We start from the raw sequence: 20822 nt of genomic DNA on the forward strand, positions 1-20822 counted from the left end.
AATTAGAATAGGATATTGAGTTCAGGTCAACTAGCTGTTTGCAAGAATTTGTGCCACTGATATAAGTAAAAGAGAAAACTGCAAATAAAAGCAAATGCTTTCTGCAAATATAAGAACATACGGGAAAATCTCATTCTGCTAAAAGCATTTTTGTATCTCTTCTTCTGATTTCATCACTTGCAGGAGCCTTCTGCTCTGCACTGACTGCCATATGGAACAACCTACCTCTTTCTGCTTCAGCTTTTTTTCTAGCTTCAACTGAAAACATAGTTCCTTCATTGCCTCCACCACTTAATATCTCCCTTCTGCTCTAGTCTTTCTTCCCTGAATATTGTAATTGTATTTACCAGCTCAGGAAAGTGTTTAGAGAGACAATTTGTGTGAGAGATGCAATTCACATTCAAACTATATTGTTTCTGTAGTTTGGTTTTAGTCTCAAGAATAACCAAAATATATTATAAATTACAATTAAAACAAAAGTTGAAAGGAGTTTTGAGGATTTTGGACCTTACCATAAATCTTTCCTGTCAACATTCCATTCCCAACTTTTCCAAGAAGTTTCAATGTTCGTTTCATCTGTGCATCACCAACTCCACTGTCTAACCATTGTTGGCAAAGAAATACATATTGGTCGTCAGTCCTGCCTGATTCATGGATGACAATTTGGTCCAGGTACCATCCGGCTCCATAACCCACATTATGGTGCTCAACAAGGACTTTGCTTAACTGTCCAAGGTCTACTGCTCTCATTTCAGAAATACAAACCTGAGAAAGTAGAGGTAAAAAGAATAGCAAACTGATTAAACCATATATTTTATCTTCCATCTTTGAGAAGATTGTGTTTGAAAAGGCAGACTCCTTTCAATGCTGAAGTATTTTTTCCTTTCTGAGAGTAAGGGAAGGCATTATAGGCTGACATTCATATTTGGAGTCCTTGTTCAGAAACTATGTGGATGTTTGAATATGTACATTTTTAATTTTTCATGATCACTGCACACCAGGCTTTATTATGAAAAACATCCAACATTTTTGGGTGGAAAAAACTTACAGAAATCTCATGAAAATGAAAGTTCAACCACTTCCTCATAACTGAAACAAAGCAAGTGCTTCAAGTATCAGAAGAGACCTGGTAAATTAAATCTTGGTTTAGATAAGGCATTTTATTTTTAAATATTTCAAATATTTACCTTCTAAGACATCCTATTTTTCAAATGGGAAGCGTCGTATTATTCAACTCTGAGCAGAAATACTGACACTGTTGATGACTGTGCAAACAAAGGAAGATACTGACAGTAGAAACTATAACTAAGGCTGTGCACGCATACAGGCAAGAATTGATGTGCTCTTCAGATGTAAATAGACATCTGTTTAAATATTGCTGCGGCTACCAGTAAACAAAAGCTAAATGGCAACTGCACTAGTGCATGTTGGGATGAATAAATTGTGTGAGTGAGAGAATGAATGTGTTCTGTGTGAGAGATAATATGAGTGGGTGGGTAGATACATGGGCATGTGTGTGGGTGACATTAAAAAAACCCAGATGGATAGTAGAAACAGACGCTATAATTTTTATTTGTTGCCAACCAGTTTGCCACCAGGCAGGAAAAAGCATGAGGACCAGAAAGCAACAAAGGAAGAGATGATTTTTAGAAAGAATTATGTCATCTGGTCCATTCTACTGTCTATGTCAGACTATTCTCTACAATGTGATCAGAAAAAGAAAACATCGGAGTTATTATTCCTATCACAGTCTTAGGACTTCCAGCATTCTTACCTTGTTATATCTACAATCTCCTCAAACAGTTACCATGGCAAGTTATACTCCTGCATGTAATGCATATGTAGACCAAAATAAGATCTATCTGTGAGGAACATCTTGCAAACAACTTTTTGGGTGCACTCATTGCTTTTTAATTTTATTCTTTGTAGTTCCAAGCCAAATATAATTTTCTTGTCAGTCTACATGACCCTTGACTTAGAGGAAATAGCCTGTATTGCTAATATTCATGTTCCTTCACAGCTAACTCTATCTGAGAAAGGGACCTATCATTAGTTTCATTCTTTGTGATAATAATTAACATTCATTAGACAACAGTGGTCATAATTGCCCATTGTTATCAATGAATTCTCATAATAATACATTAAATTGCCTACTCCCTCAGCATTAGCAAGAATGTACTTTTGGTTGATGTCATTGCATTTCTTTTTTTCCCTTTAGTATAAAGACATTACATTGAACACATTATTGGAAGTATAATTAATGAAAGTCAAAATGATTTCATTTAAACTGTTTTGCAAACCCACTTCACACTTTTTTCTTACGCTTATTTCAATTTTCTGCCCTCTTAGCTTTTCCTTATATTCCTGTCCTTTATCAGTCAAGACAGATCCTTTTTTTTTGATGTCTCAAGTTTCCTTAACTGTATTTTCTTTGCCTGTCCATTCCATATTTTCCAGGCATACTGCTGACGTAGTCTTGTCTTTCAAGACAGCTTGCCCTTTACATTCCTTCCTTTCACCTTCTATTCTTAGATACTCTCACTAAAACCTCATTCCAACTTTTTTATTGATGTACTTCTACGTATAAAGAATGTAAGACCAGTAGTAGTATTTTAGATTGCAGATCCATCTAATCCAAGACAGTGTTGCCAACAGCTACCACTAACAGATTTCTTGGGAAGAGTTGAAAAACAGGGCAAATATATAGAGATGCTTCTTGAATATAAAGTCTCTCAGGCTTTAGCAATTTGTGATTCAGAGATTGCCTGAGCCAGAGATAGTGTCTTTGCACTTAACAGCCCTCGGTGGAAAGTTGTCTTCCATGACAATGTGCAATGGCTTTTTGCACCAATATGCATTTTATCATCTGCAACATCTTGTGCCAGAAAGTAAAATGTATTAATTACACACTGTGTAAAAAGCCACCTCCTTTTGTTTTGAGTCTGCCACCTGCAAGTGTCATTGAATGCTCTTGAGCCCTGGTATTTCATGAGAAAATAGAAATGCTCATTTTCTCTATGCCATTTTATATTTCTTATCCCCCTCATCCTTCCTCTCATCAGCTCTTTTCCAGGCCAAACAGTACTTGTTTGCTTCATTGTTTCTTGTATGGAAGATATTTCATATCACTTGACATTCTTCTTGCACTTTTTAAGACAAGTGAATCAGAACAAAACACAGCATCTCTTATGCATCTGCACCAGAGAACTTACTTGGAGGCATGACTGCCTTTTCTGCCTTGAAGTGGCTGGGTTTTTCCTTTTTGTAATAATTTCTAAAAATTTTATCTGTTCTGTTTTCCTTTTGTTTTGCTTCTACTGGGCACTGGGCTGACATAGTCACAAAGCTATCCTAGTGGTAAGGTCATTTTCCTATTTCACAGCCCATCATTTTGCATGAAAATTTAAGGGGTTTTCCACTCACGGCCACTGCTTTTCATTTAGTTACAATGATTTAATCTGCCATTTTATTACTCATTCACTCTGCATGAGGTTCTTCTTCAATCTCTGCCCCAACTTTCATATTTATTAGCTTAGTATCATCAGAACTTTTTGCCATCTCGCTGCTCAACTCTTTCCCAAGAACCTATCGCACAATGAAGAGCACGAATACACAACATACCTAAGCTGAAGAACACTTCCATTGTCTACAGCACAAAAACTGCTCCCCTAAAACAAAGGATCTGTTTGTGAAGATACAGCACTCTGCTGCTTAACTCAATGCAGTGGCTCTGACTTCTTTAACACAAACAGCTGTGCCACTGACTCTGTATTAACGACCACCTTGAACGTGCCAAGTATATTACTTCTTTTTAGACCTCTTTTCTAGATTATGTCACCAGCTATGTGTCTTTATGTCTTTTATTAACTCTTCTTATTGCCTCTAAACATTTGCCCTCAAAAATGCCAAGGATTAACCTATATTTTTAATTATATAATCCAGAAAATCAATATCACAAACCTTTTCCTATTTTTTTTGGACTAGGAGAGCAGGATTCTGCAAAAATAACATCTTTAAAAAAAAAAAGGGTTTCAAGAGACTATAAGAAAAGGAAAAGAAAAACACGCCTAAATATTTTGGGGGGGAAGACCATGGGCAAATTATTAAACATCTCCCAATGCAGAGTAATTTCACTAGACACCAGAACGCTAAATACTGCTATGAATCTAGCAGTAGGTTATTGCTATGAAAAGAGATTAAGCATATTTTTAAAAGATATATTTAATTTCCTCAGTAGTAAATGAAAGTGAAATTAAACTTCCTTGAAATATATATATGTTTCCCTCTTTTCATTCTTGCATAAACTATTGACGATCTTCATTTTACAGTGAGAAATAAAGGATACAAGGAAAGTAAAATCATACATTCAGATCACCAGGTAAACCAGTGACTGAGCTTAGAAATGAATATAGGTGTTCTGCCTAGGTGTGCTTTATACATTATATCACAGAGTCCACTTAGAACAAATGTCTGAAGATGGTACCTTGAGCTAAGCTAATAGAAATTAGACACAGAAAAAAAAAAAAAGAGAATCAGAGAAGGTGATGGCAAACTTTTAAGGAGATTGTAAATGTATTATTGGAATCAGAAAACAATGTAGGAATGTCTAAGTAGGATGATTAAAGAAACATACTTCTACACAAGACACAATGCAGCAACAAGACAGTTGAGCAGAAGAGGGAGGTCTATAAAAGAAGGAGAGAAGCAAAGAGAAAAAAGGCTTATACAAATTCACGGGAAAAAAATATCAACTACTCTGGAACACAATGATGACATGTCTGGTTTCTAAGTTTCTAAGCTCAATAATATATTTTGACATTATAAAGGAAGTGAAGGAAGAATTGTTAAGGGCAAGGCAGTATAACAACATTCCAAAACAGTGGAACATATTGCCTAGGAAAGTTATGGCATCTCAGCCATGAGAGAGCATATGAATTGGTATGAAATATAGAGGATCCTGCTTTGTTGTACAGGATAAACTGATCATTTGAAAGGTCTCTTGAAATTCTATCTAGTCATACCTGATCTGAGTCCAGGGTATGTGTGAACATGTTGTATAGATGCAATCATTACTATGGTAATTAACAAAGGTTGACCAGAAAATCTCTCCTAGGATATATCTTGACAAGACACAGTATGTTTAAAAGCATCTTTATCTGTTTGCAATTCCATATATAAATGGATTAATTAACATATAGCAGCTAACACATTTAAAATCTTTCTTTCAACTCTGTCTGAACAGATCTTTCAAAAAAAAATGCATTTTAAAGGAGCAGTCACAGGAAATAGCCCTGATATTTCTATATCATCTTCACAAAGAGCTGAAAATTAAGCCACAGAATTTTATATATCATTGGATTCAGTTCCAGATTCTAAGAACTGTTACTGATAGTTTTTGGATTTTAAATTTCTTAGTAATTAAACTATTCTTAAACTGTAATGCCAATTCAGGTTACTTAGTAAGCAACACATTCTTTCGACAGGTTACCAGAGTGTAACATAAATGCTTGTATTTCATAATTAAAAAAAATATGGTATTGGAAAAAAATAACATAAAAAACATGTAAGGAAAATAACTTAGTACTAACCTGTCCTCTCTCAAAATTTGAGTGCCTTAGTCGCCTTTTACAGGAATCTCCCTGTTCTCCAAATACTGTAATAAATACATTTGCATCAGTCCCTGATGCGGGCAATGTTCCCGTATGAACACTGATCGAGTAAAGGACTTCTGCCATGAAAAAACAGTGATAAAAGACATTACCAAATCAGACTATTAGCAACATAATTATCAAACATTATAAACCAATTTATTTTAGGTACAAGATCAATTTCAAGACCAAGGAATTGACATCAATTTTCTGAGTTTCATATAGATTGCTAGCTACCTCACAGCACACAGCACAGCATCAGAGATGAAATGTCCTTTATGAATCAATGCAGCAATCCATGCTTGCATGACAGAAGAAGATGTCCTAATTCTGAACTTATCCAGTGGTCACTGAAATCACCTGATAGAATCACACTGATTCCATCAGGCATTGTAAAAAATCTAGAGTTCTTGTGGGAATTCAAGTTATTAAATTGAGTTAGGATTTATCAACTTTAACATTTTACCAAGAAAAAACCACAGACATAAAAGATGAAATCCACTTTCTGTTCTGGATCAGTTGAATTATGTTTTGATCTCACATTTTGAGAATTATGGCCAATATCAGTTTAATATGTCCAGGAGAAATGGCTCAGCTATTTATACAAATATGCACTGTTATTATTATTCTTCACCACAAAGGATAGCTTGCCATGACTTTTGGCTGATGAGTTACACAGTACATATTCCTTGAGACAGCATGACAGAGGACTTTTTATGGGTTCTGTGAAGAATTAAATGTTATAACAGATTCTTTAGATATATTTCCATTTGCAGTCTAGCCTTTGGTTAGATATTAGATGCAAAAAGTTTTAAATATTTTAACCAAGTCTTCTGTTCATAGAGTATAATAAATGAGAACTCTTTTCTAAATATTTTATAAAATGTAATCAGAACAAAGGAACATGTTATCATATTTTAAACACAATGATGAAATGAAACAGGGCTTCTGGGGCAGGAATGGGCCTTGAAGAAAACCTCAAAAAAGGTTGTATTTTCTCTTTGTGATACATGCCATTATGACTTGGCATCTGCCTTTTTTTAATCTGTGTCATTTTCTCAAAATTGCAACAGAAATATACTAATTCAGCTTTGTACATTTTTCAGACTTTCGAATTGGTACTTAGTCTAGTGAAAACAATATGTCAGTTGTTTTAAAACAAAAAAGTGCTTTGACTACACGCCTATATAGACCCCAACATGGTTTATGCAGGTTTATAGAATGAATCTTCAAAAATGATTTTGATTGTTTTTTTAACGTATATAAAATCCTTTGCAATCTGTCCATTGTGTTCATCCCATTAGGCAGTTTACAATTTTGTGTATGTGCATGCATTTGCTCATGCATTTACTTTTTATTTAAGCAGCATACCCTTGAGCGGTGGCTTGTCTGGCCTGACTGCTGCTAGCTCTGTCACAGTCTCAGATCCATCTTCTCCAAACAGATATGGGGCTTCAGTATGGAAGCCCAACTCTTGTTTAGTATCCAGGTCTTTTAGCCGAAGCTGCAGACAGAATCAGAGTAAGAAATTCATTTATCTGAATTGCTTAATTTTTTTATTTCTATCCCAATAGAAACTTACATTTCTTCCTATTTCTAACTCCTGCATGCATTTCATAAAAGCTACTGGATTCTGTATAAGAGTTACAGCAGCTGCTGCAAGCCGCTAATTCTGCAGCCTGATGTTTATAGGTGTATTTTTCATTGCATATTGACACGAGCATAGGACCCATTTGTAGAGAACCAATGAAGGATACAGATTAAATTGACCTGTATGTGTTTGCAATTTAGAATGTCAAATGAATGAATACAGCTACATCAATCTTAATAGCATATGTTCATTTTGCAAAAACAGTTGCTTTGCTACTTTTTATTTATTTAAATGTGACTTGCTACATCTCAGTTAGGATTTTCAAAGTTGGCAGAAATTAGGTGTCCAGTGGCCTTCTGGACATGTGTTATTTGATATGTTTATTGTTATTTGAAGAATGTGTTATTTGAAGAATGTGTTATTTGAAGAATGAATTTCAGTAGAAGGTGCAAGCCTTAGGTCCAGCTTCATTCCACTTGGCTTTAAATATTCATTGGAGACTGAACAAATTAGGCACCAATTTTGTGAACTTGGAACCTCCAAACCAACTGAGGATGCATAATCTTAGGAGCCTCCATATCCTAGCTACTAAGGTGGTCAATGTGGAAATTAGATTAACAGGAGGACAACTCAGATCATAAACTCTATCCTATGTCAGGTTATAAAATACAGAATGAAAATCTATCAAGTATATGAAGAAACATTTCTGGCAATTATTACATGCAGTATTGAACTTTAATACATAGATAATGACTGAAAGTTTGCAGGAATGGTTTCTTCAGCCTTTAAAATCTCTATGTATAGAAATAGAAATCCAAGACATAAAACAAAACAAAATGAAACAAAAACTTAGTTTCATCAAGACAGTAAGTAATTGACAGTAATTGAAATACTTAGGCAGGGATTCCCAAAATTAGTGAGGTGACTTCTTGCCAGTACTGACACCAGCGACAAAAGCAAAACTTTGAGCTCATTGTACAGAATACACATATCAGTTTGGAAATCCTGATTACAGATTTCCTCACATGGATTTCAATTGCAAGCTTTGAAATGTATAAATATTTTTATAATTGAATGATATAATTTAAATTATTGGGAATCTGACAGGTCCACTCAAAAATTTTGTCAGACTGCCTTGCCCTTCAGTTCCTAGAAATGTAATGACTGATCATTTTCATTATTGGTTATGTATTGTGTCCAGTGCTTCACAAGATCAGTCACAGGGCTTCAAGATGAAAATAAACAATTCCCCATGACCATTTCCAGAATTAAACCATTAATTAATCAAATAAGAGATGTTTTTATTTAGATAGCATCAAATTCCACTAAAAATGCAGCCCATTGTTTACTCATATTTTGTACTTGCAAAAACTGAATTTTCTTACACTAAATGTATAAATTCTTCTTATACAAAAATATTCTCCCTATACAACCCTAATTAAATATCAATTACATATCACAAACTCCTATGTGTATTAAAATTTCACTAAGGGTTACCTGCATATGCAGGCAGACAACCTGCTGAAACTGGACTCATAAAAATGAGGTGTGTAAATTTATGCAGACTTTGGCCTTAAAATTAAAGGTACCCGACAAATTCTTGTTAGTTGTAAGATTACATTTAAGTGTGAACTTTATCTCCAAATCATATAGTGTTTCTATATTCTATACAAAAGTGAAAAATCATTTTGTATTTCATTTTGGAAAGGACCAGAAAATATTTTTGCGCAAGAAAAAGCTACTCATTCTATAGTACATAAATCTTCAAAATGTACAGAAAATACATACATAAGGTTATATAATTTTCTACAAAAATGTTCAGAAGACACTAGGAGATAACAGGAAAAACTCTTAGTTTTTATAGTACCTCTGGAAAAACCAAAATAGGAAAAACAGAGGCTGGCAAAAGGAACACAGGGATTTTGTCTCCTTTTTAGCCTTCGCAGTTTCATCTGTAATCCATGTTTCTGAGAAATTTCTGAAACTTTGGATATTACATTTTTCACTTAAGAAGAAATCAAGGATGAGTCTGCACATCAGTGAACAACTATAGCTATGTGCACTTCAGCAGGTGCAAACAAGGTAGATCTGCCCACAAAGAGATCTGGAAGTTGTAGGCAGTCATCTGTTGATACCAGGTAACAGAGACAAAAAATGACTGGCTTTGCTAGTGTGGTGCAAAGCATCACATGAAAGACCATCTGTCTTTCAACAAAAGTTATTTGTTGGTATGTTGAAGAATATTGCAAGTGTATATGTAGCGTATTTGGAATACCTTGTGAAGTTTAATTCCTCTTCTCAGGGACGGACCGGACAATATAAAGGAAAGTTTTGTTATATCTCCAATATCACCAACAGTCAACTGTTAGGAAAAAAATAAACTAAACATTATATGTAATAGTTTGCATTACTCTTAAACCCAGGTAAAAAGGTAAATAAAATAGTTAAAAACACTAGTCAATTATATTAATATTGGAGTGAGGAAGTCCTATTAAGATAGCAAGTTAATTTGGACTTATATTTGTATCATAATTTATGTTTATTTTTAACTGAGAGAATTGGCTGCAGAGCCTAGGCTAACACATAAAAAGCAAGAAAATGCATAACTGATTCTGTATTTTCAAGCCAAATTCATATTACTATCCTTTTCTCCTGGTTTTCTTATTTACAACCTCTCCATCATATCTTTATTCTCAAATTTGAAATGAAATTTTGAACTCATGATGATTCTTATCCTTGGGTATTGGTTCTGTTCTCAGCTCTTCTAGTGCTCAAAAGAAAGGATGGCTGGTATCCGTAAGTCCTATCATATGCTGCTGCTTGTATCTTTTCCTTTTGCATCAGTTAAGCAAGTGACGTTTATATTCCGCAAAAGATGGGTAATGAGGTTTATTTCCTCATGTTTAAGAATAAAAACCTTTTGAAAGGGGTGACCCAGGTGTGTGGGTGTGTAGAAGCTGCCATTAACTTCGTATGCAAACTACAGATTTGACATTTGCCCAGGCACAAGCTCATTTTAAAAAAAACAGCTTCTAAGTAGTGAAAGCAGATTAATTGAGGTTTGAGAAGCAGAATGTAAAGGAAATGTGGAACAGCTTCATCATTCATTGCCGTACTTTTAAGGCCTACTAGTCTTAATTCAAAGTTAAAGAGTTTTCTCACATCAAATTTGGTGTTTAATAAGAGAGATTTAATAAGAAATATGTATTAGCCCACAAGTGATAAGTTCTCCAAGCACTATTTATATAAGACATGGAGGTATAAACATTAACACTGACAAAAAAAATCATTCCGCACAACTTCACACGTATTAGCTGCAACTCTTATTTTACTGGAACTATTTGGTAAGACTTTTGTGAAATAAAAAAGAAACCAACCAAAAAAGGATTATCACTCAGATTTTGAACTTTCTGTGCGGGGGATTTCCCTTTTCTTCCAAATGCAACAACTTGAATGTCAGGAACATCTTCTGGTACTTGTGTACAGTGCACCCATGTTTGCCATCGTCCTCTGCTTTTCATATCAAAATTTTTCACAAGAAGAGACGTCACAGATGTTTCTGCAATGAAAAAAAAAAGTATGTTTAGAACCTGTGTCTGAGTTATAAGGTAGCATAAACCAAAAGATACAAGATTATATTGCCTGGTAGTGCTGGATTTAGCACAGGCAAGTCAGGCAACAAAGATGCAAAACCCTCGTTATTCATGTGGAGTGGTAGAAGATCGGGCCAGCTGCTGCATAAATCCATGTCACACTCACATAGGAGCCATGCCTATTTTCTTTGTATCATTCCAAGGACAGGAAATGTACTGCCAGAGGAGATTCTTTCAATACATCCATTTCCATATTCTCCATCCCAGACATAATTTCTTCCTTCTTGTTTACAGAAGGCACGATTCACCTTGGTCCAGGCCCATGTCCCTCACCATTGGGGTTCCAATGTTCAGTTCTGCCTACAGTGTGAAGTAGCCTTGTACCCATTGTGTTCTGCTCTGCCACACAGGAGTGATTCATGCAAATAAAGGACACTTCTGTTAGCATTACCTTTGAGTGGAATTGCCACTTCTACAAAATCTTTCTTGGAGTGTTTATTTATCCAGTCATTGTGAACAAAAACATGCACAGAAAAAGGGTAGAAATCTTCTTTTATAACAATTTTTTCCAAGAACCACTCATCTGATGGAAAATAAATGGGACGTTATTCATTCATACCTTTTAAGCACAAAATATTCTGTGTACACAGTCATAAGCTTCTATCTTTGGCAAATCAGTAAAGTGTGGTTTTTTGATGAACTTCTTTAGGAAATAAGACTTCTGAAAATATATGTTGGCAGTGTGTATATGTATTTCTGTCTGTTCCACTATGCTCCAAAATATTCAACAAAGTGAAGAAGTCTTTACATTTTTACAGATCTTGTGAAATAAAATGTAGGGGTAGATTTGTTGTAATGATCTATTACCATCTCAAAGCATGGAAAGGTTTCTGTCTGAGATTTTTAGATACAAGAAGTCCCCCATAGGAAATTATATTATCAGTATCCTAAAGGAAAAAGAATCAGGATTTCTACGACATTAGACATCAAAAAATTCACTCAACACACAACTTTCTTTCTGGTGAGGCACTAATAAGGCACAAACTTCGGCTTAAAGTTTTATCTTGATTGAGACCATTGTGTTGATTCTTTGGAAACAAAGCATTTGAAGAGTCATATCTCTGAGTAAATTTGGTTACACTCCAAGTCTTGGTGAAGTGAATGAAAGTTTTAATGTTACCATCTAGGAAATATATGGGAAATAGTCTCCCAATCAGTTTGTCTGAGTCTAACACACAGAGTCAGTTTATAATCTTGGGGTTTTTTAAAAATATGAAAGAACTAGAGACTCATTTTATCATACTCTGAAGGAGTCTTGTCTCCATTATCAACATTATCTACACAAGTAGAATATCTGTAGAATCTCTGTTCTGTTACCTTTAAAAACAATGGGCCTGAATTGTAGCCAAAGGATTGAATAAAATACCAATTCATGATACTCCTTGCTGTTGCTATTCATTTTTAAGAAATAAGCTATTTTCTTTATCTCCAACAGCTGCCGTGGAGTTGGAAGGAGAATGAGAAAAAATGCTGCAAAAATGCAGTCTTTTTATCTGCCACTCAACCTCACATATGCAGTATCCCTTAAAAAATATATATATTTTGCATGGATTAGAAGAAAAAAAGCTATGAGACCAGAAGAGCCTTTCTTCCCTCTTCCACTTCCCAATCTAATGAAGCAATTTTATCTTCTTATCTATATCTAGAAGTATTTAGACCTGAAATTAAATTCTTTTTTTTTTTGTAAATTATCCACAATGTAAAAATGGAGAGGAAGACAAAAATTACAAAAGCTGCAAAAGCATGGTGTCATATTGCTTCCTGGAAAAAAACCCCACTTTGTTGACTGTAATTCTTAAAACATAGTAACTATGGAGAAGAGTTTCACATATAATTTTACCATTTTGAATTTTCACAACATTTCCTAGGATGCCTTTGCACATTTTAGTAAAACCAAGCTGGATCTGGATACTTGACATGTATAATCCACAGAAATAATGAACAGCAGAAAATGGAGTGCAATTTCATATTTTCTAGAACTTTTTTTAGAAAAAAAATCACTTTTGATTTTTAATACTAAATTTAAGACATTTTTGAAGTTCTAGAATCTCCTAAATCTAACAATTTACATTATCATTACCTTACATTAACTGGAAAAATTGCTGACCTTTTTTTAGACTTTTAAATCCAACCAGAACTTGATTCAATTTGCCAAGGTATACTGATTTGATTTTGAAAATATCCACCTGCAATATGAAAATAATGAAAATTATATTTTAGTAAAACTCAATATGTATCTGCTTTTGAATATTTATCAGTTTAGCCTTGTGTCTGGTCACTGATTTGTATCTCAACAGAATAAAATTTATCTCGTTTATGCTGTTTCATTGCCTTTGAGCTCATAATTAAATATTACATGCTCTAACTGATCTTTTCTGATCCAGTTAATACTATGAATTGTGCATTTCAGAATGCTGCCGAATTTAATAGGAAGCAATTTTGGAAACACTTTTTTCTAGTACCTTCATGGACTGAAATAACCGAATCAGATCAAGTACTAGTATGTTGAAAGTTACTTTGATCCAGAACCTAACTTGCAATAAAACTGATGAATAGGTGTCTAATAATTCTGAAAATCTGACGCAATTTCATCTTCACTAAAATTCACAGTTAATTTAGTAGGAATTAGGCAAGTAAATGGGAATTAAGTGAATGGTATCTGTGAAGGTTTCAACCACTGTGCTGTTAGGGTAAGGATTCCTCATTGAAATCATCTCTATAATAGGTCAAATTTTCTCATACAAAAGGCTTGAATGATAAATAGACTTCATGGAAACTTTCCTTTTTTCCCTACTGTAAATCTTTATATTGTATTCACCTTCTTGTATAAACATGTTAATCTACTTCCTTGTTCAGTCATCTTCATAATCAATGGGAAAGCTCACATAAGTGTGCACACAGATACTGGGAACACACATCGCTTAGTGTTATTTGTTGAATCTTTTGAACTGGGCCTGGAGAAGTTAGGTTTGGAAACATTATTCATTAATGGATTCATCAACTCTTTTGGCAAACCAGCTGTGAAATTAAATCTCCGTAGCTAAGACTTTTATTTTGTGTGACTTTATGAGCTATCCTGCTGTAGACAGAAGAAGCTGCCTTGGAAAGGTTGCGTTAAAAATGCAAGTTGAATACAACAATGGGGACTAGTTTGAAAACAAACAGTAAAACCCTTGTATTGTTCCCATAGTTGTATAGGCCTCAAAATTCACACTATGAGAATCATATTGATGACAAGAATCATCTAGGAAAAAAGAGCAATTACTAAGAATGTGGCCTTAGTCATTTGAGGGAAAATTGGAGTAAAGAAAACTGTGACAGAATGAACCCAAACAGTTGTTACTTGAAATCTTTTCTATAAGAAGACTAAGGTGCTATAGCCCAGGATATAGAAAAGCCCTTTAAAGTTTCAGAGGAAGGATTTAGCCTCTTGAACAACCCCATTCAAAAACTGACACAGAATCTGGATTATACAGAAAAATCTTTGTGAATTTGCACATAAGTTGCACTTCCACAAAACTGAGTATTCACAGAAGTCAAGAGCTATTGTTCACATATTTTTCTCTACAAATTTTATTCTTGGCAAAAATGTAACACATTCTTACAAATGCAGAATTTTTTAAAAAGGTCAGGATAGTTTAGTTTTCTAAAAGAAACAGGAATCAGTCTTTCTTTCAGTCTGTACTCATACCTTATCCATTGTAGCAGTCTTGCTGTTTAGATTTCTCTAAGGTACTATCCTTAAGACATATGATATAGGACTATTATCTATCTCACCAAAAAAAGTAATCTATAAAATTTCCTACATTAAAAGCAAGATGAGCCCTACTATTCTGTCATCATTAATTTCAGATTTTTCTTGTGAAGTCTGAGCTACCAGTTTGATCAGTTCTTGATGAACATGACATTGGGCACGCATATTCTCTTCCAGAACGGAGAAAGAAAATACAGGAATACAGAGGGTATAATGACTAAGGTTTGGTTTTGTTTTCATACAACAATACTGTATCTTCCAGAATCTTTCAAAATAGTAAGAAAAGCAGATAAAATAAACAGAGGCACGTATAAAGAATAAACGAAGCATATTGCAAGCAGTTTTCTCCAGATTTATGCACCAGAAAAGACACTACTCTAGATTGGCTGGCAACAGTGAAGTACTCTCTCCTACCCTCCCCAAAAGAAGATTCCTATGAACTTCACAATGATTTTATGAATTCTTTAAAACAAAAAAATTTTCCAAGCTTAAATTCAAAACAAACAGTAGGGTCTCTAAAAGTATCAGCAAGACATTTCCTTTTGATATGAAATAGATATTTCCTTTTGATCTGAAATTTTAGTTACTTTTTTCTTATGCCGATAATCACTCCAGGAATTACTCTTCTAGGAAAAGCCATTTAATCTCAAAAAGCAGCAATATGTTTACCATGTTGAAAGCAATAGGTGGGTAGATCAATTGGAAACATGAAATGATAAGACTCTGCTTGAAATACTGACAGTGTTCAGGAAACTTAACAAGAAAAGGTCATGGACTAGTTTAGATTGAGTGGTTACAAATGCAAGATATCCTAACAGAAATGGTATCAGTTCTAGCAATCAGGCATGTTTTAACAAAGCAGTGATGCCTCCCCGGACTTAAAAGTCTGAAATATTAAAGCAGAACTCTCAGAGAACCTTTAGTCCAACTCATTATTACTTCCTCAATTGAACTGTTTTACTGTTGCACAATGCTGAAGATGCTTTAAAACAATGTCATCTATAGAAACAATCACCTCTAAGTTACAAGAGAAAATTATGTCTATATGGAATATAAAACCTAAGTATTTTTGATACTCTGTCCATGAAAGGCTTTCTGTATACATAAGTTTTAACAAAAAGTCACTCACAGATTCAGTTACATTTTCCCTCATTGTTTTACCTGCCCTCTTGCCAAAGTGATCAGGCTCTTTTTCGAGTTAAGCCATCGTTTCCCGGAGTAACTTTTTTCTCCTTGTATACAAAGATAAACCTCACCAGTGGCATCTGCTTTCTTCAAGTCTCCCGTGTGCAAATGGATTGTGTATTCCACAACTTCAATAAAAATAGACATAAAAACTCAAAAAGTCAGCAGGAGAAAATACTCGTTCTCTTCTTGCCCAAAACCTGCATTATGTAACAATTCCCAGTAGAAAGCATTACAAATTTTATCCAAATCCCATACTGTACCACCAAACAAGGAGTACAGGTTTCTTCAGTCCTGGTGACACACATAACCCAAACATATTCCCCCTGTATATCTCCCTGTATGGCAATCTGCAGAATACAGATTTGTTCTGCTCTGATACCACTCCCAGAAAATCAGCACCCCTGGATGCTATTTGAGGCACAGGATCTCCTGTGTACTGTCTCTTTCCCCCAAGGTAAAAAATTCCTTTTTTAGAAAAATATCATGTTTACATCCTCTTTGGAAATCTGAGTTCTTCTTTCTAAGACTATTTACTGATATTTCTTTGTTACTTCCTTCCCTGTCTTTATTTCTATTTATCACTAGTCAGACAATAATACTATCACAATAATCTTGAATTAAAATCCGTTAATGTGAAACAGAAATGATGACATAAAAATGCTTTCAATATCAGCTTTAACACATAAATATAAAAGCCTCCTCATATTTTGTATCAGACTCCAAAGAACCTTCCATTTACTGCACGATAACACATAAATCCAGGGTCAGCTAAGAGAACTTTGAGTTTAAGGGAAAGCATTCCTGATTTTCTCATCTGTGGTCATAGTATAGCGATTAGAAGAGACACCTATGACCCCTATAGGAAGCTTCTACTTCCTTACCTTTTTCTAACACAATACATAGGGAAGTGATGCAGATGAGACAAGATTGCATTAATACTAAAGAAACTTCATGGAAAACTCCTATGTTCACTTTTTAAATGACCTATTTTACTTCGGAGTTTTTCATGGAAACAAGGAAAAAGAAAACACTTAAACAGAAACAGGTCACAATCTCAATATTCATTGTTATTTGCATCATTTTAACAAGAAGGAGTCCAGGAAAAAACAAGAAGGGGTTTTCGGAGGTTGGGGTTTTTTTTTCATCTGGTGTTGTGTGTTCTTATTCAAGTTATAATAAATCTCATTTGTATAGTGTGTTCATTTGTGGTCATTTGTGTAATGAGCTGGTGCTGTCAATTTAGGAATCTAACTTTGGTGGCTATATTGGGAATAAGATCCTTATGCAGTCAGCAGGGAAAGGCAGGTGCTATAGAAAACACCTATAATAAGTTCTCATATATTCTAGAGATAGACACTAGAAGTTAGGAGTCAGATGGTCTAAATGTTCATCTGCTTCCAAACACAAGCATCATTTCTTCAGCCTAAGAAAAAAAGCCATTATCTTGCAGCAACACAGGTTTGTAAAACACACCTTTCTGGTATTTTTAATAAGGAGGAAAACATTTTTATCCACTGTAAAATGCAAAGTCACATTCAGTATATGGGTAATGAGCAATGCGTATGTACTAAGAATGTATTCAAGAATGCTTATATTACCTCGTGAACAAGCACCAAGACAGATTTTTTTTTAAGGACTGAGCAGCCTTAAAATCCAACATTTTACAAGTAGAGCTATCTTTGACTACCACTATCAGCCCAAACTCCCACAACCTTCATCACTGGAGCAGTAAAACATAGACAACATCTAGACTGTGTGACATTTACATGCAGCAGAAAGTCTTCCAGCCTCACTCCACCACTTGTTCCTACCTGGAACCTGGCTGGCTCTACGACAGCTGCTTTCCCAGAAGAGTCATGTGTGCAAAGGAGGAGAGTGATGCTTTAGACAGACATGAAAACAAGGAGAAACTAAGAAGCACTTTCAGTTTCACAATTGACGGTACAAGCCAGAGAGCACTAAATAAGCATTATTTAAGTCTGAAACACATATTTCAGTGTAAAGCACCTCATAGGATACATGAATATCTAAGTATACATCCTAGAAACATCTGATATTTTCAGGACATTTTGCTTCTTCAATCAAATTTATTCCAAGTTAGAAATGGCCCAATTTAACCAAAGTGCACATTCTTTAAAAAGATATAATTATAAGAAATTTCTAGTAGGTTTGAGAATGATTCCCTGCACCCAGAAGCTAAAACTGTCATTTTTTTTCCTGCGTAGGTGATAGGAAAACAGGGAGAAAAAAAAAATGTTCTGAGGATATTTATTTTTAAGCTTTTCTTACAGCTCTTTTCACAAGTTGGTGCTATTCATGTTGAGTGTTATAATCAAAAGGCCTGAATTCAAATATTGTGACATCTTATATAGCTATTTCTTTATACATCTAAAATGAAGAGGTCACATAACTGGATTAAGCGTATTAAAGAGTGGGTTTGCATACTGACTGTAAAATTAATATCTAAAAGTATTCATTAAATAATAAGGGCTGTTATCAATCTGCTAATAAAAGTGTGCTCATTGCAATAAACTTCCGAAATATCTTTGTTTCTCTTTATCTTTTACTACATGGGGAAGAAGGCTGGGAAAATCTGTTTGCTGAAAAGTAGCTTTATTTCACTGCAGCACTATTCGCTTCAGGGACTTCCCCTGGGATTTTTTTTTTTTTAATAATTTAAACTAAGGGCTGGGAAAGTACTTGTAATTGATAGTATCACTCATGTTTGATGACAAGAAGTAAAACAAGAGTTTTCTGAAACTGGGGCCCTAATGTATCTCATTCCTTTCTTTGAGGCAGTTAAATGTGCACTGCCAGGTGAGAGGTAACATAGCTGCATTAAAGTCAACGTAGCTACACAGACTTGCTCTTGCTGGAGTTCCAGATAATTGAAAGCACATGAGCTGTCCAGGTGACACCTTAGCATTTAGCCAATGGCATTTTTGCTTTCAGGGGAGTTAGGATATGAAGGTAGGATTCTGTATTATTCATCTAGAGTGTTGCCTTGTCTGTATAACTGGGCCATATTGAGCAGATTCATTGGAGTCAAAAGGATACTTGAGTGAATAAGATCAAAAGAATTTGGTCCACAGGTGTGATCACTCATTTGGGGTGGATTAGAAATCATAGCACTCACATTTTTACTGTTTTTGTCCAGAATCATTAATATATATAATCACGAGCTTAGCATTAATCACACAAGTAATATTCAAATGAGATAGGCTCTGAAAATTAAGAATGTATCTCATGTTTTTCCTGAGTCAGTATTTTCAGCTGAATCTGCTGAGTCTATTGATGCATAATTTAAAGCTCAGTGCAGTCATAACAAATATTTCCCATTAATTTTGTACCATATAAGTGAAATAACAGTATACAAAGTAACTCCTATGAAAGGAGTCATAACACAAAAGAGATGCTGGGAAATAGGGTAATAGTTTTTAGAATGAGTTTGGGACCATTCTGCCAGATGAACAACATAACCAAGCAACAAAGATCTATTAAAACAACTGCTTTGTTCAGCCTTGTCATCCTTTGTCTCTTCCCAATCCTGTTGATAAAACTTCTGTTTCAGATGTGAGCCAACACAGAGTGAAAGTGAACTCGTTATGCTCATTTAAAAAGGGAAAAAACACTCCATAAATTAAAGATAGGAGATTAAATACTTTTCTTTTCTTTCTTTTTTTTTTCTTTTTTTTTTGGGTGGGGGTGTCTAGGAATATATAAGGAAGAAGCTGACATAAATTTTTAGTCTGAATTAGTATTGGGGTCACAGAGAATAAAACTGATATTAACAACTCCAGTTGGAGACCTCTGGACTCCACAAAATAGTTTGTGAGAAGGTTAGCAGATACTCCCATATGTGGAATAATTTTTGAGAGAAAGCATATACACATCTATTACCAGAAGTTTTCCAAGAAAAAATACCCTAACTTTCTAATATACTTCAAAAATTAATTGCTTTACACATCAGAATAATGTATCTCCATTTGGTTCTTAGCATAATAGAGGCTTTGAGGACTGTATTCTAGAATTATTTTTTTTTTTAATTTCTGGATTTTTTATATGCAGTTAAAAATTTAACAAGTTTGCATTCAGAAAATAATTGTCAATATTTATGATTTGTCCCATTCTTTCATAAATAAATTAAGGAAATAGAGCTTTTTAACTATCTCTAGAATTACTATTACTTACAATTCATGATTGTACATCCAACATACGATACATTCAACATCCAATGGTTTTTGTTGTTTTATCTGATGGATCGAAACTCTAAAATTTTAAGGTTTTTCAGTAAATAAATACAATGTGGCTAACTTTTTTAAATTATGTAAACATACACTAAACCAGAAATTTAAAAGGTCTTCAGTGTTTGTGTTCAAGTTTCATCTTTTAATTTGATGAAATATTTAGGGAACATTCCTTAGAGAATGGTGTGCAAAAGTTCACATAGTCTATCTTATTCCTTTTTCTGGGCTGCTTCCACCTTTTTCTATTAGTTTCTGTTTAAGCAGAGCACTCTTTGTACTATAAACTCTAGCAATAAACCTCTTAGTGGCACTAAAACTTCAATATACCATCTTTACTGTCCTCATCAATCCTCTTTATTCTAATGAGCTGGATAGATGGGAAGCCTGTTCCTAAGTACTAGTGATCAGGCTATCAGTATGCAATTGGTTGTTCCTCAGCATATTCCAGGAGGGAGTGGCAGAAAGCACTTAATCATCTCTCTGGCATCACACCATTCAGATGTGCTACTAACATGTAACAATATATACTTTTGTAGAATATTACTTGCTGTATTATAGATTTCTCATTGACACCAATAAAATACTAGTGCAATTGAAATTTTTGGATATCTCTTTGCTGGCTAATTGTAACACATTTTAGGAATTCTACCTTTGCTTTGTAGGGGATCTTTGCAATTTGTTCATTCTTAAAAAATTTGCAATGTTTGTAGGTCATGTATATTTCTTTGTGAATAAGATACA

At 34.4% G+C, this 20822-nt stretch overlaps 1 protein-coding gene across 1 annotated transcript in view; it reads right to left on the minus strand.

The window, feature by feature from the left end:
* LOC108505097 (lipoxygenase homology domain-containing protein 1) overlaps positions 1-20822 on the minus strand; it is a 127943-nt gene that overhangs the window by 33025 nt on the left and 74096 nt on the right. The window contains exons 21-28 of the mRNA XM_017830776.1: positions 15808-15959; positions 13000-13078; positions 11284-11415; positions 10617-10798; positions 9515-9601; positions 7020-7152; positions 5589-5728; positions 513-765 (exon numbers count right to left, since the gene is read on the minus strand). Of these exons, the coding sequence (XP_017686265.1) occupies positions 513-765; positions 5589-5728; positions 7020-7152; positions 9515-9601; positions 10617-10798; positions 11284-11415; positions 13000-13078; positions 15808-15959 (1158 nt within the window). The remainder of the gene's footprint in view (positions 1-512; positions 766-5588; positions 5729-7019; positions 7153-9514; positions 9602-10616; positions 10799-11283; positions 11416-12999; positions 13079-15807; positions 15960-20822) is intronic.

Source organism: Lepidothrix coronata, unplaced genomic scaffold (genome assembly GCF_001604755.1).
Source record: "Lepidothrix coronata isolate B3197 unplaced genomic scaffold, Lepidothrix_coronata-1.0 Scaffold6, whole genome shotgun sequence".
Lineage (NCBI taxonomy): Eukaryota > Metazoa > Chordata > Aves > Passeriformes > Pipridae > Lepidothrix > Lepidothrix coronata.